Genomic DNA, 19,571 nt, shown 5'->3' with positions numbered 1-19,571 from the left:
CCTGTTATAGTGTTGAGTTCTTCCAGTAGCTTGGATTCTGCGAATAGTCTGGACTCTAGCGAGATAGACTTCGAGTGGGACAAGTTAATGTCCCATTTGGATTCAAAACCAATTTCATGGCAACACCCTGGCCGAGAGCCTTATTTTACTAAGGAGGCTCGAGCTAATTTTACTGATTTCCTTCCACACGGTTCTCCAGATGCCACTTCGACTAATCCTGAAGGAGACTCACCTCGTGTCGAAGTCCATCCTGGTGGGGAGGAGGTGCCTCATGTGGTTCAACCTGACCAAGTTGTTATTCCCATGCCCCCTCCAAAGACAACAATTGCTGATGCAGATGCCCAAACTCCGACTCGAGCTAGCCCTCTTCCCAAAGACAAAATAGACTTTGTTGTTTCTGGGCCTTCATCTCATGTGTCCAGCGAGAAACTCGACCTCATTTTCGACGCAGACCCTCTCGCCATTCTTCAAGGCTTCCTCGATGATACCTTGGAAATAGACTCTCCTCCTCGTCAAACTGATGCTTCTGCTGAGTCTACTGGGGTAGCTAATGCTTAACATATCGAGGAAAGCCTAGGCCAGCTTAAGGCTTTGGTCTTTGATGATGGCTTCTTTTAGTCGGGTTCAGGCTGATCCTCAAGCTAGTCATGCTGTCAAGGAATTACTTACTTCCCTGCTTAACCAGCAACTTGCTCCTGCCCAGGCTGTTGCTCTTGCTGAATTGCAAGCACTTTTAGTGGATGCCTTGGCTGCATTTGATCAAGTTAAGAGCATTGGCCAAGTCATCAGGACTAAAGAGGCTCAGATCTCTTCTGGTAAGGCTCAGATTGCGATGGTGAAGGATGAGCTCACCAAGTTGAGTGCCAGGAAAACGTTTATAGCTGCTGATCTCGCTAGTGTTGATGCCAGGCTTGATGAGCTAAAAAGAGAGATGGTCAAGCTGGAGAAACAGAGGACTGCTCTGATCGAGGAGAGGCCTTCTGTGGACAATCGCTTGGCTGAGCTTAGTGGCCATTCCACCAAAGAATTTATTGTCTCGACAAAGAAGCTTGCCAGGGAAGTTGAGGCTGACAAATTGACTAAGAGTGGCATTGAAGCCATGATTGCCACTTTCGACAGTAAACTTGATTCCTTTAAGTCTAGAATCTAGGGTTTTTATCTTCTTTTTGGCCATGTGTTGGCTTTGTTTAATTGTAATGACTTTTGATGGCTTCATGTTGCCATTTTTGTATCTAACACTTTTTATGTTGGCAACGTCAATGTGGACATTATGGCTCATGGATTTCCATTTTCGACTTATTCTATCTCAACATGCATTGTCAAATAATTTATGTTGCCACATGCTTTTTACAATGCCTTTTGATTTCGACAATATTGGAACTTGCATCGTCCAAAGCGTTCCAACGTTTCTTCTTCTGAGTCGTTGCTTGACTCCTTGGAAATAGGGTAATTTATGGCACTCTTTTACACGTTCTTGTTAATGACGGAACAACTCCCTATCCTTGCGGCGGTGGCCTACGTGGCTCTTGGCAATAGGGCAGAATCTAATAACTGCTTGCCATGCATTTATTCCATCCTCTGTTACAGTTGCTATAAATGAAGTCATTTTTACTCTTCTTTATTAGTAACTTCTTCAAAGCTTTCTTCTTCCTTTGCACAGCAAATCCCTGTGTCTTCCATCCTGCGGCAATGGCCTCTACTCGCTTTCTTCTCAACAGAATTCGCTCCCTGGCTTTTGACCAGAACCTCTTCTTCTCTATGTCTTCTTCCCGAGTGGAAGAGAATAGAGAAGTAAACAGTAATTGGAAAACTTGATAATTGTTATTTGTTGTTGTCAGTTTAAATATACAAGATAGCAGACAAGATTGGGAGTGAATCAAGCTATCAAATTCCTATTGATTCTCCTCTAATCATGCGCTTGTCTTTTGCCTAAGAATAAGTCAATAGACTTTTGACTAAAGAATAGGTAAACAACAGATATACATAATCTGATTAATTAAAATAATTAAAACCTAATTATTATTATTGATATCCTCTCGCAAGTTGTATAATCTGGAAGAGAGATGCAACTTGGACAGTAAGGACTCGAACCGAGGGCGAAGCAGAGGCTTGGTTAGAATATCACCGGATTGGTGGTTGGTGTGTGACCAAGTTCTATGAACAAGGAAAGGACCCATAGGAGCTCACTAGCGGTGCCAGCCAAGGCTTTATACTCTGCCTCTGTTGATGATCGAGCAACTGAACGTTGTTTTCGAGAGCTCCAAGAGATGGGAGTGCTGCCAAGGGACAACAAGTAACCAGTGGTTAAAACATAATCATCCTTGTCACCCACCCAATCCGCATCCGAGTAGGCATGAAAGGTCAGCGAGGCAGTCGCTGAGATGAAGACTCCTTTTTCACAAGATCCGGCCAAATATCTGAGAACTCTTTTGAGGGCAGACCAATGCGCCGTTCTTGGGTTCTGCATGAACTGTGCAAGTTTGTTGGTGCTGAAGGCGATGTCTGGGCGTGTAAGGCTCAAGTATTGAAGACTTCCAACTAGTGCTCGGTACTCAGTTGGGGAAGGCAGAAGATCACCTGAATCCTTGAGTAATGGAACACTCGCAGACAAGGGAGTGGATGCTGGTTTCGTATCTGCCATGCCTGATTTATGTAGCAGATCAGTGATATATTTCCTTTGTGAAAGAAACATACCTGCAGCGGAAGGAATTACTTCGACAATTAAGAAAATGCTGAGACATCCAAGGTCTTTCAATGAAAAACGAGCAGCAAGTGTGGCAATGATTTTAGACAACTCTGCATAAGAACTCCTAGTGACAATTATATCATCTACATATACTAATAAGTACAGTGTAACGCCCGGTTTTTGGTATATGAATAGAGATGCATCTGCAGTGGAATTGACAAAGCCAAGGGAGAGTAAGAATACTCGAAGCTCCGTATACCAGGCGCGGGGTGCCTGTTTTAGTCCATAGAATGCCTTTTTGAGGCGACAGACATGATCGGGGAAGTTTTTGTTGACAAAACCAGGTGGTTGTATCATGAAGACTTCTTCCTTGAGTGTCCCTTGAAGGAACGCATTGTTGACATCAAGCTGACGTATGGACCATCCTCGGCGTACTGCAAGTGTTAGTACAATACGAATGGTCACCGGTTTAACAACTCGGTTGAATGTTTCCGTATAGTCCCAACCAGAGCGCTGGTGAAAACCTTTGGCGACTAACCGAGCCTTGTAGCGATCAATCGATCCATCCGGATTCCGTTTGATTCGGAAAACCCATTTACAGCCAACCAAATTTTGAGCAGAGGTCCGACTAACAAGATCCCAAGTGTTGTTGCGATCTAAGGCATCAAATTCGGCTTGCATGGCTGAGCGCCAATCAGGGTCACGAAGAGCCTGGGTGATGGTGCTGGGTTCAATGGGAGAGGAGGATTGGACATGAAGATTGAGCTTTTTGAGGGGTTTGACTATGTTGTTTTTAGATCGGGTGATGATCCCGCCGCCATTGGTGTTCTGTCTCGTGCTTGGGTTGACAGCGGGTGATGATGGTGGGGCAGGAAGTTGCGGGGATGGGTGTAAGGCTGGAGGGGGAGATTGATGGTGTTGGTAGATGGAGAGGAAGAGGCAGCGGAGAAATCTTCCAGTGGGTTTAGAGTGGTACTCACCGTGGGTTGGGTTATAGGCTGTAAAATGGAGAGTTGGAGTGGTCCTGTTTGTTGCTCTGCACCTGGACAAGATTTAGCCACTAGGGAGCTGAATGGAAATTCAGATTCGACGAACTTCACATGGCGAGAGGTGTAAATCCTTCCTGTTGTGGGATCAAGACACAAATACGCATGTTGATCGGCCGAGTAACCTACAAAAACACACATAGCAGACTTTGGCGCAAGTTTATCGTTAGCATATGGTTTAATCCAGGGAAAACATAAACATCCAAAACATTTTAACTTATGATAATCTGGGCTAATGTTGAGCAACTTGGAATAGGGTGATTTGTACTCAAGAATAGGAGTTGGGAGACGATTTATGAGGTAGGCTGCAGTGGTCATGGCGTGAGGCCAGTAGGTGAGGGGCAAGCCCGAGTGGTGGAGAAGAGAGAGACCGGTTTCAGCGATATGACGATTCCGGCGTTCTGAGATTCCGTTGTGTTCAGGTGTATGAGGTGGGGTGGTGTGATGACTTATACCATGAGTGGTTAAAAAAGGACGGAGGCCAATATATTCGCCACCATTATCTGTGTATAAGATTTTTATTTTGTGGTGGTAAAAATTTTCAATCAGCGATTTAAATTTGGGAAATATAGTTTGCACATCAGATTTGCGTTTCATTGGATAAAGCCAGATATAGCGAGTAAAATGATCAACAAACATGCAATAGTAACGAAGACCATCAATTGATAAAATAGGAGAAGTCCATACATCTGAAAAAATTATTTCCAATGGATAAGAAGATTTAAGAGTGGACTCATGAAAAGGAAGCTTGTGACTTTTGCTAATCTGGCAAGAATTACAATCTGATTGCTGGAATTTATTTGAACCCAAAGAAAAATGTTGTTGTAGAAATTTGAAAATAGAAGATGAAGGGTGGCCAAGCCTATGGTGCCATGATGCAGAGGATTCCGTGCGGACGGTGTGGGCAGATGGTAAGGTTGAGGGCCAGAGATAAAGTCCATCGCCACATGGTCCTTTATGGGTTGTTTGGTCCGTCTGCAGATCCTTCACATAAAAAGAGTTTGGAAGGAAAACCACAGCAGGGTTAGTTTGTTTGGTAAGTTTAGAGACAGAGATGATTTTTTGTTTCATGGAAGGAACGCACAAAACATTAGACATGGATAAATCATTAAGTAAAAGTGTTCCAGAATGAGAGATGTTTAAACCTGAACCGTTACCCATAAACAGCGAGTTAAGACCGGTGTACGGATGATGGAGTGCCAGATTTGCAAGATCATTGGTTACATGATGCGTTGCTCCACTGTCTACCAAAAAATCAGTCTGAGGTGGGCCAGCAACTGCAGCATTGACCTGAGCTTGTCCAAGGTACGTCAGAGAGTTCCGAGGAGGTGGCGGGACACCGGGATGTTGATGTTTGAAGGTATGGCACTGAGACAGAACATGGCCTTTGACATTGCACCACTGACAGCGGCCTAGAAACGGTTTGCGATTGCCAGTGCGTTGATTGGACGTGGCAGAGGATTGACCAGATCGATACTGGTTGTTGGAGTTGGGCCGGGCCTGAGCATTCAAGGCCGTAAGTGGAGCAGGAGTTTGTCTCTGAGCAGCAACAATGGAGAGTTCCTGGATAAGCAGCTTCTCGAGGAGGTCATCAAAGGTAATTGGGGTATCCCTTGCATTCACGCCATCAATGACTGCTCTGTAGCCGTCGTCGAGTCCGCGTAAGACATGATCAGTCATGTCTTCAACAGAGACATGAGATCCAAGTGATGCAAGAAGATCTGTTGTTTGCTTCAGAGAATGCATATAGGTTGTGATGGATTGGGTACCTTTGGAAGCCGTACGGAGACGCTCTTTTAGTTGCTTGAGATGACTGCGGGATGCTTTGGCGTAGGTGTTCTTGAGGAGGGTCCAAAGATCATGGGAGGGCTTTGTCTGAGACACCAAGGAGGCTACTTCATTGGAGAGAGTAGTGAGGAGAGCGCCATAGATGAGGCGGTCCTGTCGACGCCATGTCTGGTAAGCAGGATTTGGGGTTGTCACTGGAGGCGTTCCAGTAGTGGAGATCGATTCCAGCGGTGCGGTGAAGGATCCATCTAGATATTTGAGAAGATCATAGCCATCAAGGAGAGCTTCAACTTGGAGTTTCCAATTAATATAATTCGTGGGAAGAAGCTTGGTGACACTGATAAGAGTGATACAGGCAAAGGGTTTGGATGGCTCATAGGGGTTGGAGATGAAAGAGGTGTTGTTGCTGGCCATTGGAGACAAGGGTGAGGAGCAGCGTTCTGAATTAGAGAGAAGGGGCTGGATCGTTTCTGACTGATACCATATAGAGAAGTAAACAGTAATTGGAAAACTTGATAATTGTTATTTGTTGCTGTCAGTTTAAATATACAAGATAGCAGACAAGATTGGGAGTGAATCAAGCTATCAAATTCCTATTGATTCTCCTCTAATCATGCGCTTGTCTTTTTCCTAAGAATAAGTCAATAGACTTTTGACTAAAGAATAGGTCAACAACAGATATACATAATCTGATTAATTAAAATAATTAAAACCTAATTATTATTATTGATAGAGATCATGGAGCTTGTTCAGCAACTGCTACGAAGGGCGATCATTGCCCCTTTGAGGACACCGCTCCAACAATTCTTGGAGTTCTTGGCTGAGGTGAATACCTTGTTCCTACGCCGCCTGGAATGCGATTTTCAGGCCTATTTCGTTGAGTACCAGATTGAGGAGAAGTTGGAGGAACTTAACGAGCTGGAGGCTGCTTTGGACCAGCTGGGTCTAGAGGTGGAGGAAGAACGGAGAAGTCTGGGCCGGAAAATTGTAGCCATTTCCTCCGCCATACGCAACCTTCGACTTGAGAAATCTTCTTTCGAAGAGCAACGGGAAGGCGTCGAAAATCTCTTGGCGCCTTTAAGGATGCGTTATGATGCGATTCGGAGGGCACCCTCTTTTCAAATTTTGCCATGTTTGTAATGTCTCCCTCTATTAATAAAACATTCCAATTTGGCAATATTTGTTCTATTATTTGCTTATCCGATTTTAACTTCATGCAACATTGGCCTATACGCTTTTAAGTACTTTCTCGACTAAGCATTATGCTTGTCGATTTTAACTTCATGCAACATTGTTCTATTATTTGCTTATCTGATTTTAACTTCATGCAACATTGGCCTATCGTGGGTGAAGGCACACGCTCTCAACCGTTTCTGTTGCAACGTTGCAACGTGGGTACATGCACGTGCTAGTAACTGCCCGCTCTTCCCGTAACTTGCATTCTGCCATCAACTAAACTTGCATTTTTCTGGTTCCTCCTGAACCAAATTTCGACAAGCTTGTGTCGACAAACCTTAAGCCAAATTTTGGGTTACATATTGTAATAGGTATGTAATACGAGACGTGTTTTGCTTTTGGGGGGGGGGGGAGGGTGTTCGTGTCTGAATTGGTATAGGGATTTTGTGAACCTTCTTGAGGGAGTTATTCTCAATACTTCCACCTATTAATGTAATAGAGGGGTGTCAACAATATATTTTTGAATATGATGAAATAAGTTGGAAGATAATAAGAGTGGTTTACAAATAAAACTAAAGTGAAAGAGAAGTGATGGATGATACTTTGGTGTTTAAATTAAACCTGATGATTGATTTTTAATAACTTTTGATATTTAGTTATTTATACGAGCTTTCACTTTTATTCTATCTCCACCAATTTTTGTACCTACTTTTTTTTTCGTATGTCTTTCTTCTTTTATTAATTATCAGTATCACATTATATCTCTTAATATTTTCTCACTTATATTTACATCTCTCTTGTATATGAAAGGGATTAAGAATAGTGAATTAGATCCGCACCTGTTGGACTTTTGATGAGCCGCCCGAACCGGCCGGCACAGTGAAGCACATCACAGACTACCTCGTATGCATAGGGGCGGAGGCAAAGGGACTAGCCGGTGCCATGGTCACCCCTTTGTTTCTCAATTCCTTTCAAAACTGAAATATAAATGTTAAATGGCCATTGTAGCGAGTGATATTTAATTTCATGGCCTCCTACCCCTGATTTTACTGTGCAGCACCCTTTCCGCATTTGTCTTTCTTATGTGACCATATAATTTTTCAATCTTATGTCTTGACTTGTTTCTTCCTTATAGATTTATATTCTAGATGCTTTGCGTTCTCTCGTAATCATAGAGTGAACCATGCCATGATATTAAGTAAAATATATTACACACAGTTTGAACTCAATTATTAACGATAAAATATTTTCTCTCAAAAACTTGTGTTTAATTTTCGTTGTTGATGTGAGTATTGTGTTAAGTGATATGTAAGTACCTCAGTAAGTAACTTGTAATACCGAAAGCATGTTCTGTTCCGTGGTGGTGACAAAAAATCTTTGTAACAAAACAAGATATAAATTTAAAATACTATAACTTTCATAGATCTGTTTTATGTTGTGATTTTTTTTTCCAAAGAAGCTGCAAACCACTTTGAAGAGCCAACAACTCAGCTTTAAGAGGATCTCCACCTGCACATCCTGCATAAAACCCTCCAACCCAACCTCCTACAACATCACGAATGACACCCCCATGCCCATTCGTACGTAACCTCATCGGACTAAAAGCTCCATCCCTGTTGAGTTTAACGGTCCCTGAAGGCGGAGCTTTCCACCAGTTAGGATTAGGGCCACTGTCACCACCATCAAGCTGAGCACCCAGGAAAGTATCATACTCCCTCTGCTCACGAAGAATCCACCTGAAAGTCACCTCCACGTTCCAATCCTTGTCCCCTAGTACAGTGATATTCCTCCATCGCCACAAACCCCAAACTGCAGCACAAAACAACGTGGCGTGTGTTCCCTTCACCTGGCTCTTAACCCATTCCCAAGTTGCTGGAGCACAAAACCGGGGCCAAGACAAAGCACCAAGCCTCAGCCACACTTCACGCGAGTCTGGGCACTCCTGGAGACAATGAAGGCTATCTTCGACCGCATGGGAGCACCGGGGGCACGCCGGGGAAGATGCAAGATGACAACGAAACCGACGGTCATTGACTTGAATAACATTATGAACCAGAAGCCACAGGAACACCTTAACCTTCTCTGGAACTCGTGACCTCCAAATCCACGTCCAATTCTCATCAGAGAAGGGAGTTGAATTCAAAGCACACAACCACGCATAGCCCTCCGACGCTGAATATATACCCCTCTGATTACTCTACCAGACCCACTTATCATCTCCAGTCGCAGATAGAGTAGGGGAAATCTTACTGAGATGCTGATTAATAAATTCTGGGAGCATTGTAGCCAACCTCGACGCATCCCATTGGCCATTACAGATAACATCTACTAGCTGCAAATAAGTATCAGACATGTGGACAAAAGGGACTTGCAAAGCTAGTTTACCAAGCCCACTCCGGTCCTCAAACCAAGAAGATGTATTACCACTCCCCAGTCTATAGACGAAGCCATCTCGAAGCTGGTCCCTGGCACTGAGCAACCTCTTCCAAACAGACGACGAACTAGGAGCAGCCTTTATTTCCAAGATCGACTTCTCCCCCAAGTATTCATGAGCTAACACCTTAACCCACAACTTGTCTGTTTGATGCAAGAAGAACCAAACCATCTTTCTGAGCAGAGAAGTGTTCTGAAAGCTTACATCGCGAGTCCCAACTCCTCCATTCGTCTTAGGTAAAATCATCTTTTCCCATTTAAGCAAGTGCCACCCTCTGTTGCTGGAGGAACCAGACCAAATAAAAGATCGAGTTTGACGATTCAAACAAGCCACCGTATTCCTCGGAAGCCACACGACTTGCGATGCATAGGTAAGAATCGCTGCCAGCACAAAATTGGCAAGACAAATTCGACCAGCAGTGTTCAAGAGTCTACCATTCCAAGAGGCTAGGCGACGCAATACCTGATCAAGAAGGTAACAAAACCTCGCATGAGTTGGTCTTCCATGGGCCAACGGAAAACCCAGATACCTTCCTAAATCACGAACAAAACCAAAAGGGAAGATATCAGCAAAGCCACACCTGTCCTCTGAAGTCACCCCCTTTGAACAAAGGGCCTTGGACTTAGCCACATTAACACGCAACCATGAAGCATTTCCAAAATCCTCAAGCATATCAACCACCAACTGCATTTGGGGTCTCGTATCCTTACAAAATAACATGACATCGTCAACAAAGAAGATATGAGACAGGGGAGGCCACCTCGAGAAACTGAAATCGGAAGCCAAACCTGATCATGGACCGCATTCTGGATCCAAACTGACAACCTTTCCATGCACATCACAAACAAATAAGAGGACATTGGGTCACCCTGACGCAACCTTCGCCCAGGAGTGAACCAAGGTAACCGTGTGCCATTCCAGAGAAGCCCAAGTTTGGAAGAAGAAACACAGCTCATCACAAGGCGAACTATACAACTCGGAAAGCCAAAACCAATGAGAGTATCCTCCAAAAACCGCCAGGAGACCTTGTCATATGCCTTCTCAAGATCTATTTTGAAGGCTAAGTAGCCCTTCTTGGCAGACGAAGAATTAAGATGGTGAACCACCTCATGAGCTAAGATCGCATTGTCTGTTGTTCCTCTTCTGGACTGCAAGGGACTAATAATGTGATCCAAGTAGGGTCGCAGCCGAGCAACAAGAACCTTGGTAATAATTTTATAAACCACGTTGCAAAGGCTGATGGGCCTAAGATCCTTCATTTGAGTAGGAACATCTATTTTAGGTATCAGAACAATCAAAGTTTCAGCCAAAGCAGGATCAATACTACCAGAAGAGAAGGCATCCCTCACCACTCTCCAAATGTCCTCCCCCACAATGTCCCAATATTTTTTTGAAAAAGATTGGTTGAAACCCATCAGGGCCAGGGGCCTTAAAGGACTTCATAGACCAGAGGGCTCACCTTACCTCCTCAAAGGTAACTGGCTCCAAGAGATCCACCACACAATCATCAGGAAGATGAGGCAAATTATCTACGTGATAAGGAAATTGCACATCATCACGGCCTGGATAGAAAAGGTCTACAAAGTATGCCTGGGCCTCCGACTGGAGATCAACATCGTCTGTACTCCAAGAACCATCTTGCAACTTCAATTTATGGATTTTATTCCGTTTCCTCCAAAGCATGGTTTGAGTATGAAAAAAGGACATATTTCTATCTCCATGCGTTACCCATTGCTCACGGGATTTCTGAAACCAAAGCACCTCTTCCTGCCGGAGAATTTCTTTCGTCGGGGTTTGAACTCTGACTCTTCCCCCCTACATGTGATGAGCTTTTGATATTTCTCAACGCCAGCTATCACATGCAGACAATACATTAATTGATATTGATTAGTTGGCAAATTCATGGGTGTCGCCATTGAAGAGAAACTTAATTAAACCCTTATAGTTTTAAAAAAAAATTAAACCCTTATGAAAATAAGATTTTATTTTATAAGTCAATTTGAGAAACCTTTAAAAAAAAGATAAAAATAAGTTAGAAGTAAACCATAAACTTGTATTCAAAAGCTAATATGAATAGCTTATGCTCAAAATCGCTAATAGATATAGATAGACCACAAAATAGAGTAAACAGCCATTCTGGTCCTTGAATGTGTTCACTTGTGATGAAGTGGTCCTCAGCTTTTGAAAATGGGCTTTTTTCATCCCTGAATGTGTTGTCGTCGGTCAAGTTGGTCCTTGGCTCAGTTTTCCGTTAGTCCCTCAGACGGAAAACACCACATGTCACGGTTTTTTACACGTTGGCATCCTAGTTGGCTCCTTATTCATATTCCCTCCAAAACTTCACTGTCAAATAAGTCCCTGGACAGGTGTTGACCCTCTAATGGATGCCAAAGTCGGGCAAATAAGTCCCTGCCAGCTTCTTATGGAAACCAAGCGTTTCTTCACCTATTACCCATGAGATAAGAAACCAAAAACACAGAGAGAGGAGAGTGAAGAACGACTGAAGAACCCTAGGTTTCTCATCCATTGCAACAGCTCTGTGAATGGAAGTTAACCGGAGCTGTGATCGACGTTGGAAAGCTTGTGGCAAAGAGGTTTTGTTCCCTTGCTTTCAGGTATGTATCTGCATGTTTTGAAATTTACGGTTAGGTTTCATGATTTGAGCTTGTTGTTGGTTGATTGACGTAGTTGTGCCTACAGGATGGGTCCCCCCACCACCTGAGGAAAATGAGGGAAATCAAACTGAGATTGATTTATCACAGAATGCACCACCTGAGGAAAATTTGTCTCAGCCTATCCCTCAACCTGTCAGTGAAAATGCTGCAAATCCTGCTCCATCATCTGAGGTAAAATCCTGCTCCATCATCAGTTTAGTTTTGGTTTCAACCCCTTGATTAACATCCAACATGGTTCTTTACAGGTTACAACCAGAAGGAGGGCATCAAGACAAAGAAAGAATGCAAATGCAGGCTCATCAAATGAGGTATGGTGTTGTTTTAATTCATTGATAGAAAACCACTATGGTTTAAAATTAATTTCAATTTTATGACTACTTTACAGGCCACAACAACTAGGAGGGCACCAAGAGCTAGGGCACCAACAGCTCCTACTCAGCCAATGGCACCAACAACTCCAACTCAGCCAATGGCACCAACAGCTCCAACTCAGGCTAGGGCACCAAGAGCTAGGGCACCAAGAGCTAGGGCACCAACAACTCCAACTCAGCCAATGGCACCAACTACTCCAACTCTGCCTATGCCACCAAGACCTCCAACTCTGCCTATGCCACCAAGAGCTCCAGCTGTTGGATTTAGGCCTCCTCCTATCAGAGCTAGAGGCACATGAATTGTTTTCAGCCCCCCCCCCCCCCCCGTAACATAAATATGTCTTCCACTCCAACAACATCAGCTGGCCTTATGCAATTTCAAGTCAGAAGCTCACCACCACTAGGTCATGTCCCTGCTGTCTTCAATGGAGCACAAATGACTTTCATGCCTACCCCCAATTTCCCAAGGAATGGGCAGAACAACAACAACTAATGAACCAAGTCTTTTTGTTTTTTGATATCCCTATCCATAGTATGATGGGATTGTAATTTGCCAAGGAACCCCTTTATTGTCTAGGTTGCATTTGGACACCTTTTATGGTCTTGGTTACATTTGGAAGCCTTTTATGGTCTTCATATATTTTGGGAACAATGTTGTTTGTTTAATGTGCCATAACTTTGTGGTAACTGACTTATTTAATGAATCTATTTATGTTGAATGTCAATTTGCTGATTTGGTATATGTTTGTCATTGTGTGATTATGTAATTATCTTCAATGACAAGATCCTGACTTATGTTATGCAGAATGAATTTATCCTGATTTGGTATATCTTTGACAGGGATTGTAGTAGTCAGGGATAACAAGGATTGAACACAGTCATTTTCATTTTGCATTAAAATGGTAGCATGATTCATAACAAGGAGGATTGCATAATTCATAAACATTACATACATTCTCATTCTCCATAACATTCCATAACATACTCAACCTCTAACTGCCTAGAAAGTGAACAGAACCTGAATAAAGCAACAAAAAGAACACTATCACCAACATCAACACTAAACCTAAGACAGAAACTCTCAACATCCTCAGTTCTTGTGTGACCCTCTCATTCTTCACCATCATGGCTTGATTCAGCACCATTATACCTTCAATGACAGCTTCATTCTTAACCCTCAATTCTTCAATCATGGCTTGATTTTTCAGTAAAATTGCTTTCAGTTGCATGATCTCTTCCTCCCTTGAGCTAGTTACTTCTGTAATTCCATCTTCTTCATCTCTAACCCAGAGGAAATAATTGCAATTTTGAGGATGATTCTGGGAAAAAAACAACAACATTCATCACGAGTTCATGGGTTACAAATATAACATGCATCAACATTCAAGAAGAAGAAAGAGAAGAAACTCACCTTTGGTAGATGACAACCATACCAAGGTTTACCTGGGTTCAAATTTGTTCTAGAGATCCTCACTTTTGCTTCGACGCCACATTTGCAGCGCACAACTCTGCCATTCACAGAAGCACTTCCACCTTCACGATATGTCGGCCCTGACCTCTGACCACCACGAGAATTAGAGCCCACTGTCATGTTAATGGATGAGAATCGACAACGAGAGGTAGTGATTTCACGATTGAGAGAATTGAAGAAGCCAATTGTAGGTTTGAAGAACTAGGGTTTCTGATTTGGGGCTCCAGGGTTAAGAATTGGGGGTGATTATGTAGATTCAATGATGAGGACTAAATTGACGGGTTAGAAACTTTCATTCTGACCGTTGGAGAGCCAACTAGGATGCCAACGTGTAAAAAAACGTGACATGTGGTGTTTTCCGTCTGAGGGACTAACGGAAAACTGAGCCAAGGACCAACTTGACCGATGGCAACACATTCAGGGATGAAAAAAGCCCATTTTCAAAAGCTGAGGACCACTTCATTACAAGTGAACACATTCAAGGACCAGAATGGCTATTTACTCCACAAAATACTTACACAAGTTCTTGCAAACATTTGTATAAGCGTTTGTTATAAGATAAACTGTTTTGAGCGGGGGCCTAAGTATAGTCCACAAATATGTTTGGCAAAATCACAATGATATGCATTTGAATATGATGTTAAGTCTTAAACCAAGGTTTGAGTAAAAGCAAGAAAAAGTTGCTTTTCTATTAGATCAAACTATGGTTGCCCCTATGATATTCACTTACTCATACCAAGTTGTGCCCATCTATTCCTATGTATGATTGTGATGGAGTTCATCTTTGTGGCTAGAAGGAGCTTTAAAAGAAAGGCATGCCATGTATTCTTAAAATGCACTGTATTGATAGAATAGAAAGAAACTGATCTTATTCGTGAATGAGAAAGGACACTTCTTAGCTTTGATTATTTCGTTTTTTCCCAGCTTTTGAAATGAAATCTATGGCCAATAAGTCCAAGAGAATGAACTACCCGTGAGTGATTCCACCACAAAGGTCATGATGAGGGTCCACCAGCAGTGTCAGCTTCTGGAGGGTAAAGACACAAGTTCCTCTAACTTGATCTCTTTTGGGGGTTCTAAAGTTGGGTAGCAATAAACGATACAAGTCAAAGTACAATTGAGGAAAGAAATGAGTTCAATGATATGTTATATAGAGTAAGAGATATAATTCATTCACACATCAATTTATCTTCCATCTCAATTCCACTCACTTTCTCTTCCTATCTATCTCTTCTTTTTTTTATCACACCATCTATGATATCTCTAATTTCTCTCTAATCTATCTCTATCTCTAATTTCTCTCTAATCTATCTCTATCTCTCTCATAAAGTATAGATGTAATAAGTGTGCAAGGGTTATTATTCATAAAGTAATTATGACACCTATAGAATCAGCTTCTCTTACCCTTCTGAATCTCAAAAACTTACTCGCATAAACTTCTAATTTTGACTGGAGAATCAATCATATAAGGGTTCCCACACGTACATCATAATATTTTAAAGAATCAGTAGGATAGCATAAAATACAGTGGCAAGACAACAAAATTCCTAGACACCTAAAGAGTACTAAGTACTAACACCAGATATATATACATCCCATTTTTCTTTCTGTATCTCTCTTAAGACTCTTCCCCTCATGTCATATCATATATCTCTTCTCTTCCTTTTGCAATCTACACCTAAAAGGGTGTCTACAAAATATTTTCCAAACAACTTTTGAGTGAAGGGAAAGCTATGAACCCTGCATCATGGTTTTCCTAACGGGGTTTTTGGCTAATTTCAAGATAAAAGTCCAACTCATTGATAAAATTAGATTTCGTAAATAATGTGACATCTTTCCCACACCCCACATAATCTCATATAAGTATAAATTACAAAGTAGATAGAGCCAACTCAAATAAAGACATCCATACTTCCAAAATCTGAAAAAGCACTCTAATTACTAGTTGCTTTCCTGACCTAGTTTGCTGTTAGCCTACTATTCCTTGCCAATTAAGACACCAGAATACAACACCAACTTACTCAAAACATCAATGGAACCTTTCACATGAATCCCATCAGATCCACTCCAAATTGACAAGAGTTCCAAACAATGACCTAGCATGTAATGTACCTAGAAACATGGTGAAACTTAAAGTAGTTAAAAGGATGGTACAGTAGTTAGGAGCTCGTGTGCTATAACTGCAAGCACATGATTGGTGTGACATTGTCATTAACCAATCTCCCAACTACACAACCTCATGCCATGCAGTCAGATAAGGTGAAGAATTCTTTGAAACAAAATCTCTTGAAACCAAAGAAAATGCCCCAGTCTCTCTGCAGTTTACCCATGAGAACAAAACCGCAAACAACCCTTCTCAAATCAGAAGAATTTGCTTTCTCCTCAACACCAGCCACAGAAAGCATGCATAAACCCACTACCCTTGACCCAAAGGAGATGGCTGGATTTCCTCCAGTAGAAATAGGCACCCGGGGCACAGTTGCATCACTCATAATGCAAGAGATTGAGTACTTCAGCCGGATTGAATTGAATTCCCAAGACAGGCCACAAAGGAACAAGTCCAAAATCACAGATGTCGGTTCCTCTATCAGCACAACTTCGAGATGCACCATTGCATCCACAGCAGAAAATACAAAGAAAAAGCGCGGAAGTGGCAAGCTCCTACCAAGCATGTGCTCTATGGTGGATGTATCAGACCAGGGTAGGCCAAATGGGACTTCATCTTTCAGTTACAGGAACCTGAGGTCTGATACAAAAAATCACATGTTTAGATAATGCTCTCAGAGAGCTTTGAGAAACCGAGCTTCTTAAGACGACTTGTTAAAGGGGTAGCCCAAGCCTTCTCTGCCTTCCCACATTTTATGTCCACAACTTCAACAATGTTAGGTATCTTTTTATGATTTTTCTCTATGACTGGACTTCTGTCAAAGTTATCAGAACCAAGCATGGGTGTTCTATGGGTTTTTCTGCCATTAGCTTTTGTTTTCTGGGACAACACATTCCCAGTGATTCTATGGTTTGTAGTACTTTTACTGCTTCTGCTGCTGCTACTGGCTTCATCTGATGATTTACTTGGTTGTAGTCTTTTTGGGATTGTACTTGTACTACTACAGGGAACTGAAACTGGAAGTGTTCTAGGTTTACTTCTTGAAGTTGAAGGTACCTGCTTATGTGGTATAGAAGAGATTTGATCCAACTCCCTTGTCATTAAGGAACTGATTGTTCCAGTGGTCCCAAGCTTGATGGATCCTCCTCCACCCTTAATACCTTCAAGTCTCGGAGCCATGGTGCTCCTATTACCTCAAATCAAAGATCCAAATATTCGAGTCTTCGAGATGGACCCAGCAGAGTTATTCAATTACCTGTACATTAGTGTCACCCAATGATTTGAGATGTAAAGCCATAAATTTCTTCGTGCATGTTTGGAAACACATCATATGATCACGTTTAAAACCAAAATCAATTCTAAAAATAGCTTCTGTGTCTGAGTAGCTTTTGTGTGTTAGAATTAATTCTGAGACTGAGATAAAAGAAGCTGACTATTACAAAACTAGTTGGCAATTTCGTGTTCTGTGTATCTAGTTAGGTTTGAACATAAAGAAAGAGCATGTGTCATATTGTGCAAGAGGCACTGAGCATGAGCACCAAATACTTAGTTAGAGGATCAAATTAACAAAACAGCAGAACAGCAGTTCTAAGCTAGTTCAAAATAGCAATCCACTAAGCTTCAAGAAATTTTATCCTACAAAACCAAAGGAAAACTAGTTGCAGGAGGATGGTAAAAAACCTTGATTCATGTTGGTTAAATCGAAAAATGCGGGTCACCGAGTTGAAACATTATAGACTATGGACCATGATCTCAAAATTTCTCTCCTTCTCTCTGTATGCCATAAGATAGCATAGCAACCACATATCATGAATTCAGGATGAGAATTTCAACTCAACTACAATCATCTCACATGATACTGTGTCTATAGAAAAACAAAAATTACAAACAAATCAAAATGGTTATGAACATGAAGCAGAACCAAATCTGAAACACTATCCACATTAGCAGAATCCATAGAAGGGTGAAACAAAACCAGCTTCCCCAAAAGACATCTAAATCAAAGTAAGAATCAAATTATTTGACAATTCAAAGAAGCATACACAGAATTATCAACAGAAAACCAATGATTTGGCTTGAACAAACAAAAAAAAAACATTGACTTTCAGTTCAATCAAAAATCAAATTGTCTCACATTCATAGATTAGTAACACTACAATGCAGAGTGCAGAATTAAAAAAGAACAGACTTTCGAGTTTAGATCCACGAGGGTAACACAGATAAGATCAAAATCGATTGGAAGCAGAGATGGGTATCATACCTCTGCGCGTTTGGAAATTGTAGATTTGAAACAGACCCAGTACACAGTTATGCAGAGAGCTGGATTTGCCACCTAAACCATTATTCCGAATTATTAGATTCCGAAATTAATTCGTGATTTGTAGTGCAAAATACATGTAACACCTCACTTTTGAGTGAAAAAATGCTTCGGAAACCTTATTTTCGAAATATTTTGGAAACTTAGTTTCCGTAAGTGGGGTGACATTTCTAATGAGTGGGGTGTTAAATCTAATGCTCAGTTATGCACCATTTATTTAATTATTTAAAATTTTATTTATTTATTATTTGTAAGATTAAAATAATAAATAAATATATACATCATTGCCGATAAAAATAAAAAAAAAATTGTAAGATTAAAATGTTAAATTCTTGGAAAATGAAACTTTGTTTTGGAATGCAGGCAACTTGTTTGACAAAATGATATTCTATTCTAGAAAAACATGACACATTTTAGGGTACACTTTCTGTCTGCGTGTCTTGTTGTGGAGCGTGCGATTCCACTGATGTGGAAAAGTTAATTTTCTCACCAAATATTCACACACAATTGAAGAAAGAAATCAATTCATAATCATGAACACTAATAAAGACGGGTAGGAAATTGGAATGCAGTTACTCATTACTAGTATTGTCATTGGCTTTGTGATTATTAATCACTTTTATAGAAATTGGTGGGAGTAGATCTCAATGGGGACACTCAATTTTAAATAAAAATAAAAGCAGTGTTTTAAAACTCGGCTCGATCATCGACTCGGTCAAGGTACTGAGTCAATGAGTCACTGGTCGGACCAATGGGTCACTGGACGGACTGCTTAACTCAGTGTATATTTAAAAATTTTAATATTAATAATACAGCTCATACAACTTCACATTTTTCATATTTTTCAGTGATGTAATTATATTTAGAATTAGTAATGTGCGTTTATTGTAAATGAACATGTGGCATAGTGGGAAGGTAATATTTTTATATTCTCCATGTTCTGTGTTCGATTCCACGCTTCTCTGAGTTGAATTCAGTCTCTAAACTCACCGATCTTAAAGCAAGTTGAATCGATCCCGCTCTGATTCGATTGGATATGAGAGATGGTGGTCGGTTATGCGTTGTGGGTCGCGTGAAGAGGTTGGTGATGGTGGTGGGTGGGTTCTGCGTTTCTGGGTGATGGGTGGGTTGGGGGTTGCGTGGTGGGTTTTGAGGTCTGATTCGATGGGATTTGAGGGGTGGTGCTAGGCTCTGGGTTCGGGTTAGCGTGAAGAGATTAGTGATGGTGGTGGGTGGGTTCTGGGTTTTTGGGTGGTGGTGGTGGGTAGCTTGGGGGTGGCGTGAAGTGGTTGGTAGAGCTGGGCGAATTGGCCCGCGCCCGCGGGCCAGCCCGCTGAATCCGCAGTCCACGCGGGCTGTGGCCCGGTGATTGTTTGTCTGTTTAAAAGCGGGCCTACGCGGTCTGGCCCGCGCAACCCGCGAGTTCAAGCGGGTTAAACCGCGGTTTTGCGGGCTGGACCGCATTACAAAAGAAAAAAAATTAAGTCATTTATTTAACAA

General features: G+C 41.8%; 2 protein-coding genes across 4 annotated transcripts; both read right to left on the bottom strand.

The window, feature by feature from the left end:
- Nucleotides 1–13,059: 13,059 nt before the first annotated feature.
- On the bottom strand, nt 13,060–15,329 carry LOC130714057 (uncharacterized). The gene is made up of 2 exons (XM_057563914.1): nt 13,588–15,329; nt 13,060–13,495 (listed from the first exon to the last, which is right to left on the bottom strand). Exons 1-2 carry the CDS (start codon nt 13,765–13,767, stop codon nt 13,169–13,171), a joined length of 507 nt encoding a protein of 168 aa, XP_057419897.1. The 5' UTR covers nt 13,768–15,329; the 3' UTR covers nt 13,060–13,168.
- Nucleotides 15,330–15,460: 131 nt separating this feature from the next.
- Nucleotides 15,461–18,148, bottom strand: LOC130714056 (uncharacterized). Of its 3 annotated transcripts, none has more exons than XM_057563912.1 (2): nt 18,015–18,148; nt 15,461–17,009 (listed from the first exon to the last, which is right to left on the bottom strand). In XM_057563912.1, exon 2 carries the CDS (start codon nt 16,931–16,933, stop codon nt 16,415–16,417), a length of 519 nt encoding a protein of 172 aa, XP_057419895.1. In that variant the 5' UTR covers nt 16,934–17,009; nt 18,015–18,148; the 3' UTR covers nt 15,461–16,414. The 3 variants fall into 3 exon arrangements, with proteins under 3 accessions (XP_057419895.1, XP_057419893.1, XP_057419896.1); XM_057563910.1 differs by having other exon boundaries at nt 15,461–17,748; nt 18,015–18,065; XM_057563913.1 differs by lacking the exon at nt 18,015–18,148 and adding an exon at nt 17,435–18,008.
- Nucleotides 18,149–19,571: the final 1,423 nt, after the last annotated feature.

This window comes from Lotus japonicus, chromosome 4, assembly GCF_012489685.1.
Source record: "Lotus japonicus ecotype B-129 chromosome 4, LjGifu_v1.2".
NCBI classification, from domain to species: domain Eukaryota; kingdom Viridiplantae; phylum Streptophyta; class Magnoliopsida; order Fabales; family Fabaceae; genus Lotus; species Lotus japonicus.
Note: the sequence above shows the minus strand (reverse complement) of the source record. Positions and strands in the feature narration are given on the sequence as shown.

Coding starts and splice junctions, on each gene's coding strand:
- LOC130714056 (XM_057563912.1), bottom strand. CDS start 16,933: ATGGCTCCGAGACTTGAAGGTATTAAGGGTGGAGGAGGATCCATCAAG.
- LOC130714057 (XM_057563914.1), bottom strand. CDS start 13,767: ATGACAGTGGGCTCTAATTCTCGTGGTGGTCAGAGGTCAGGGCCGACA. Junction 13,496..13,587: donor ATGGTTGTCATCTACCAAAG/GTGAGTTTCTTC, acceptor TTTTTTTCCCAG/AATCATCCTCAAAATTGCAA.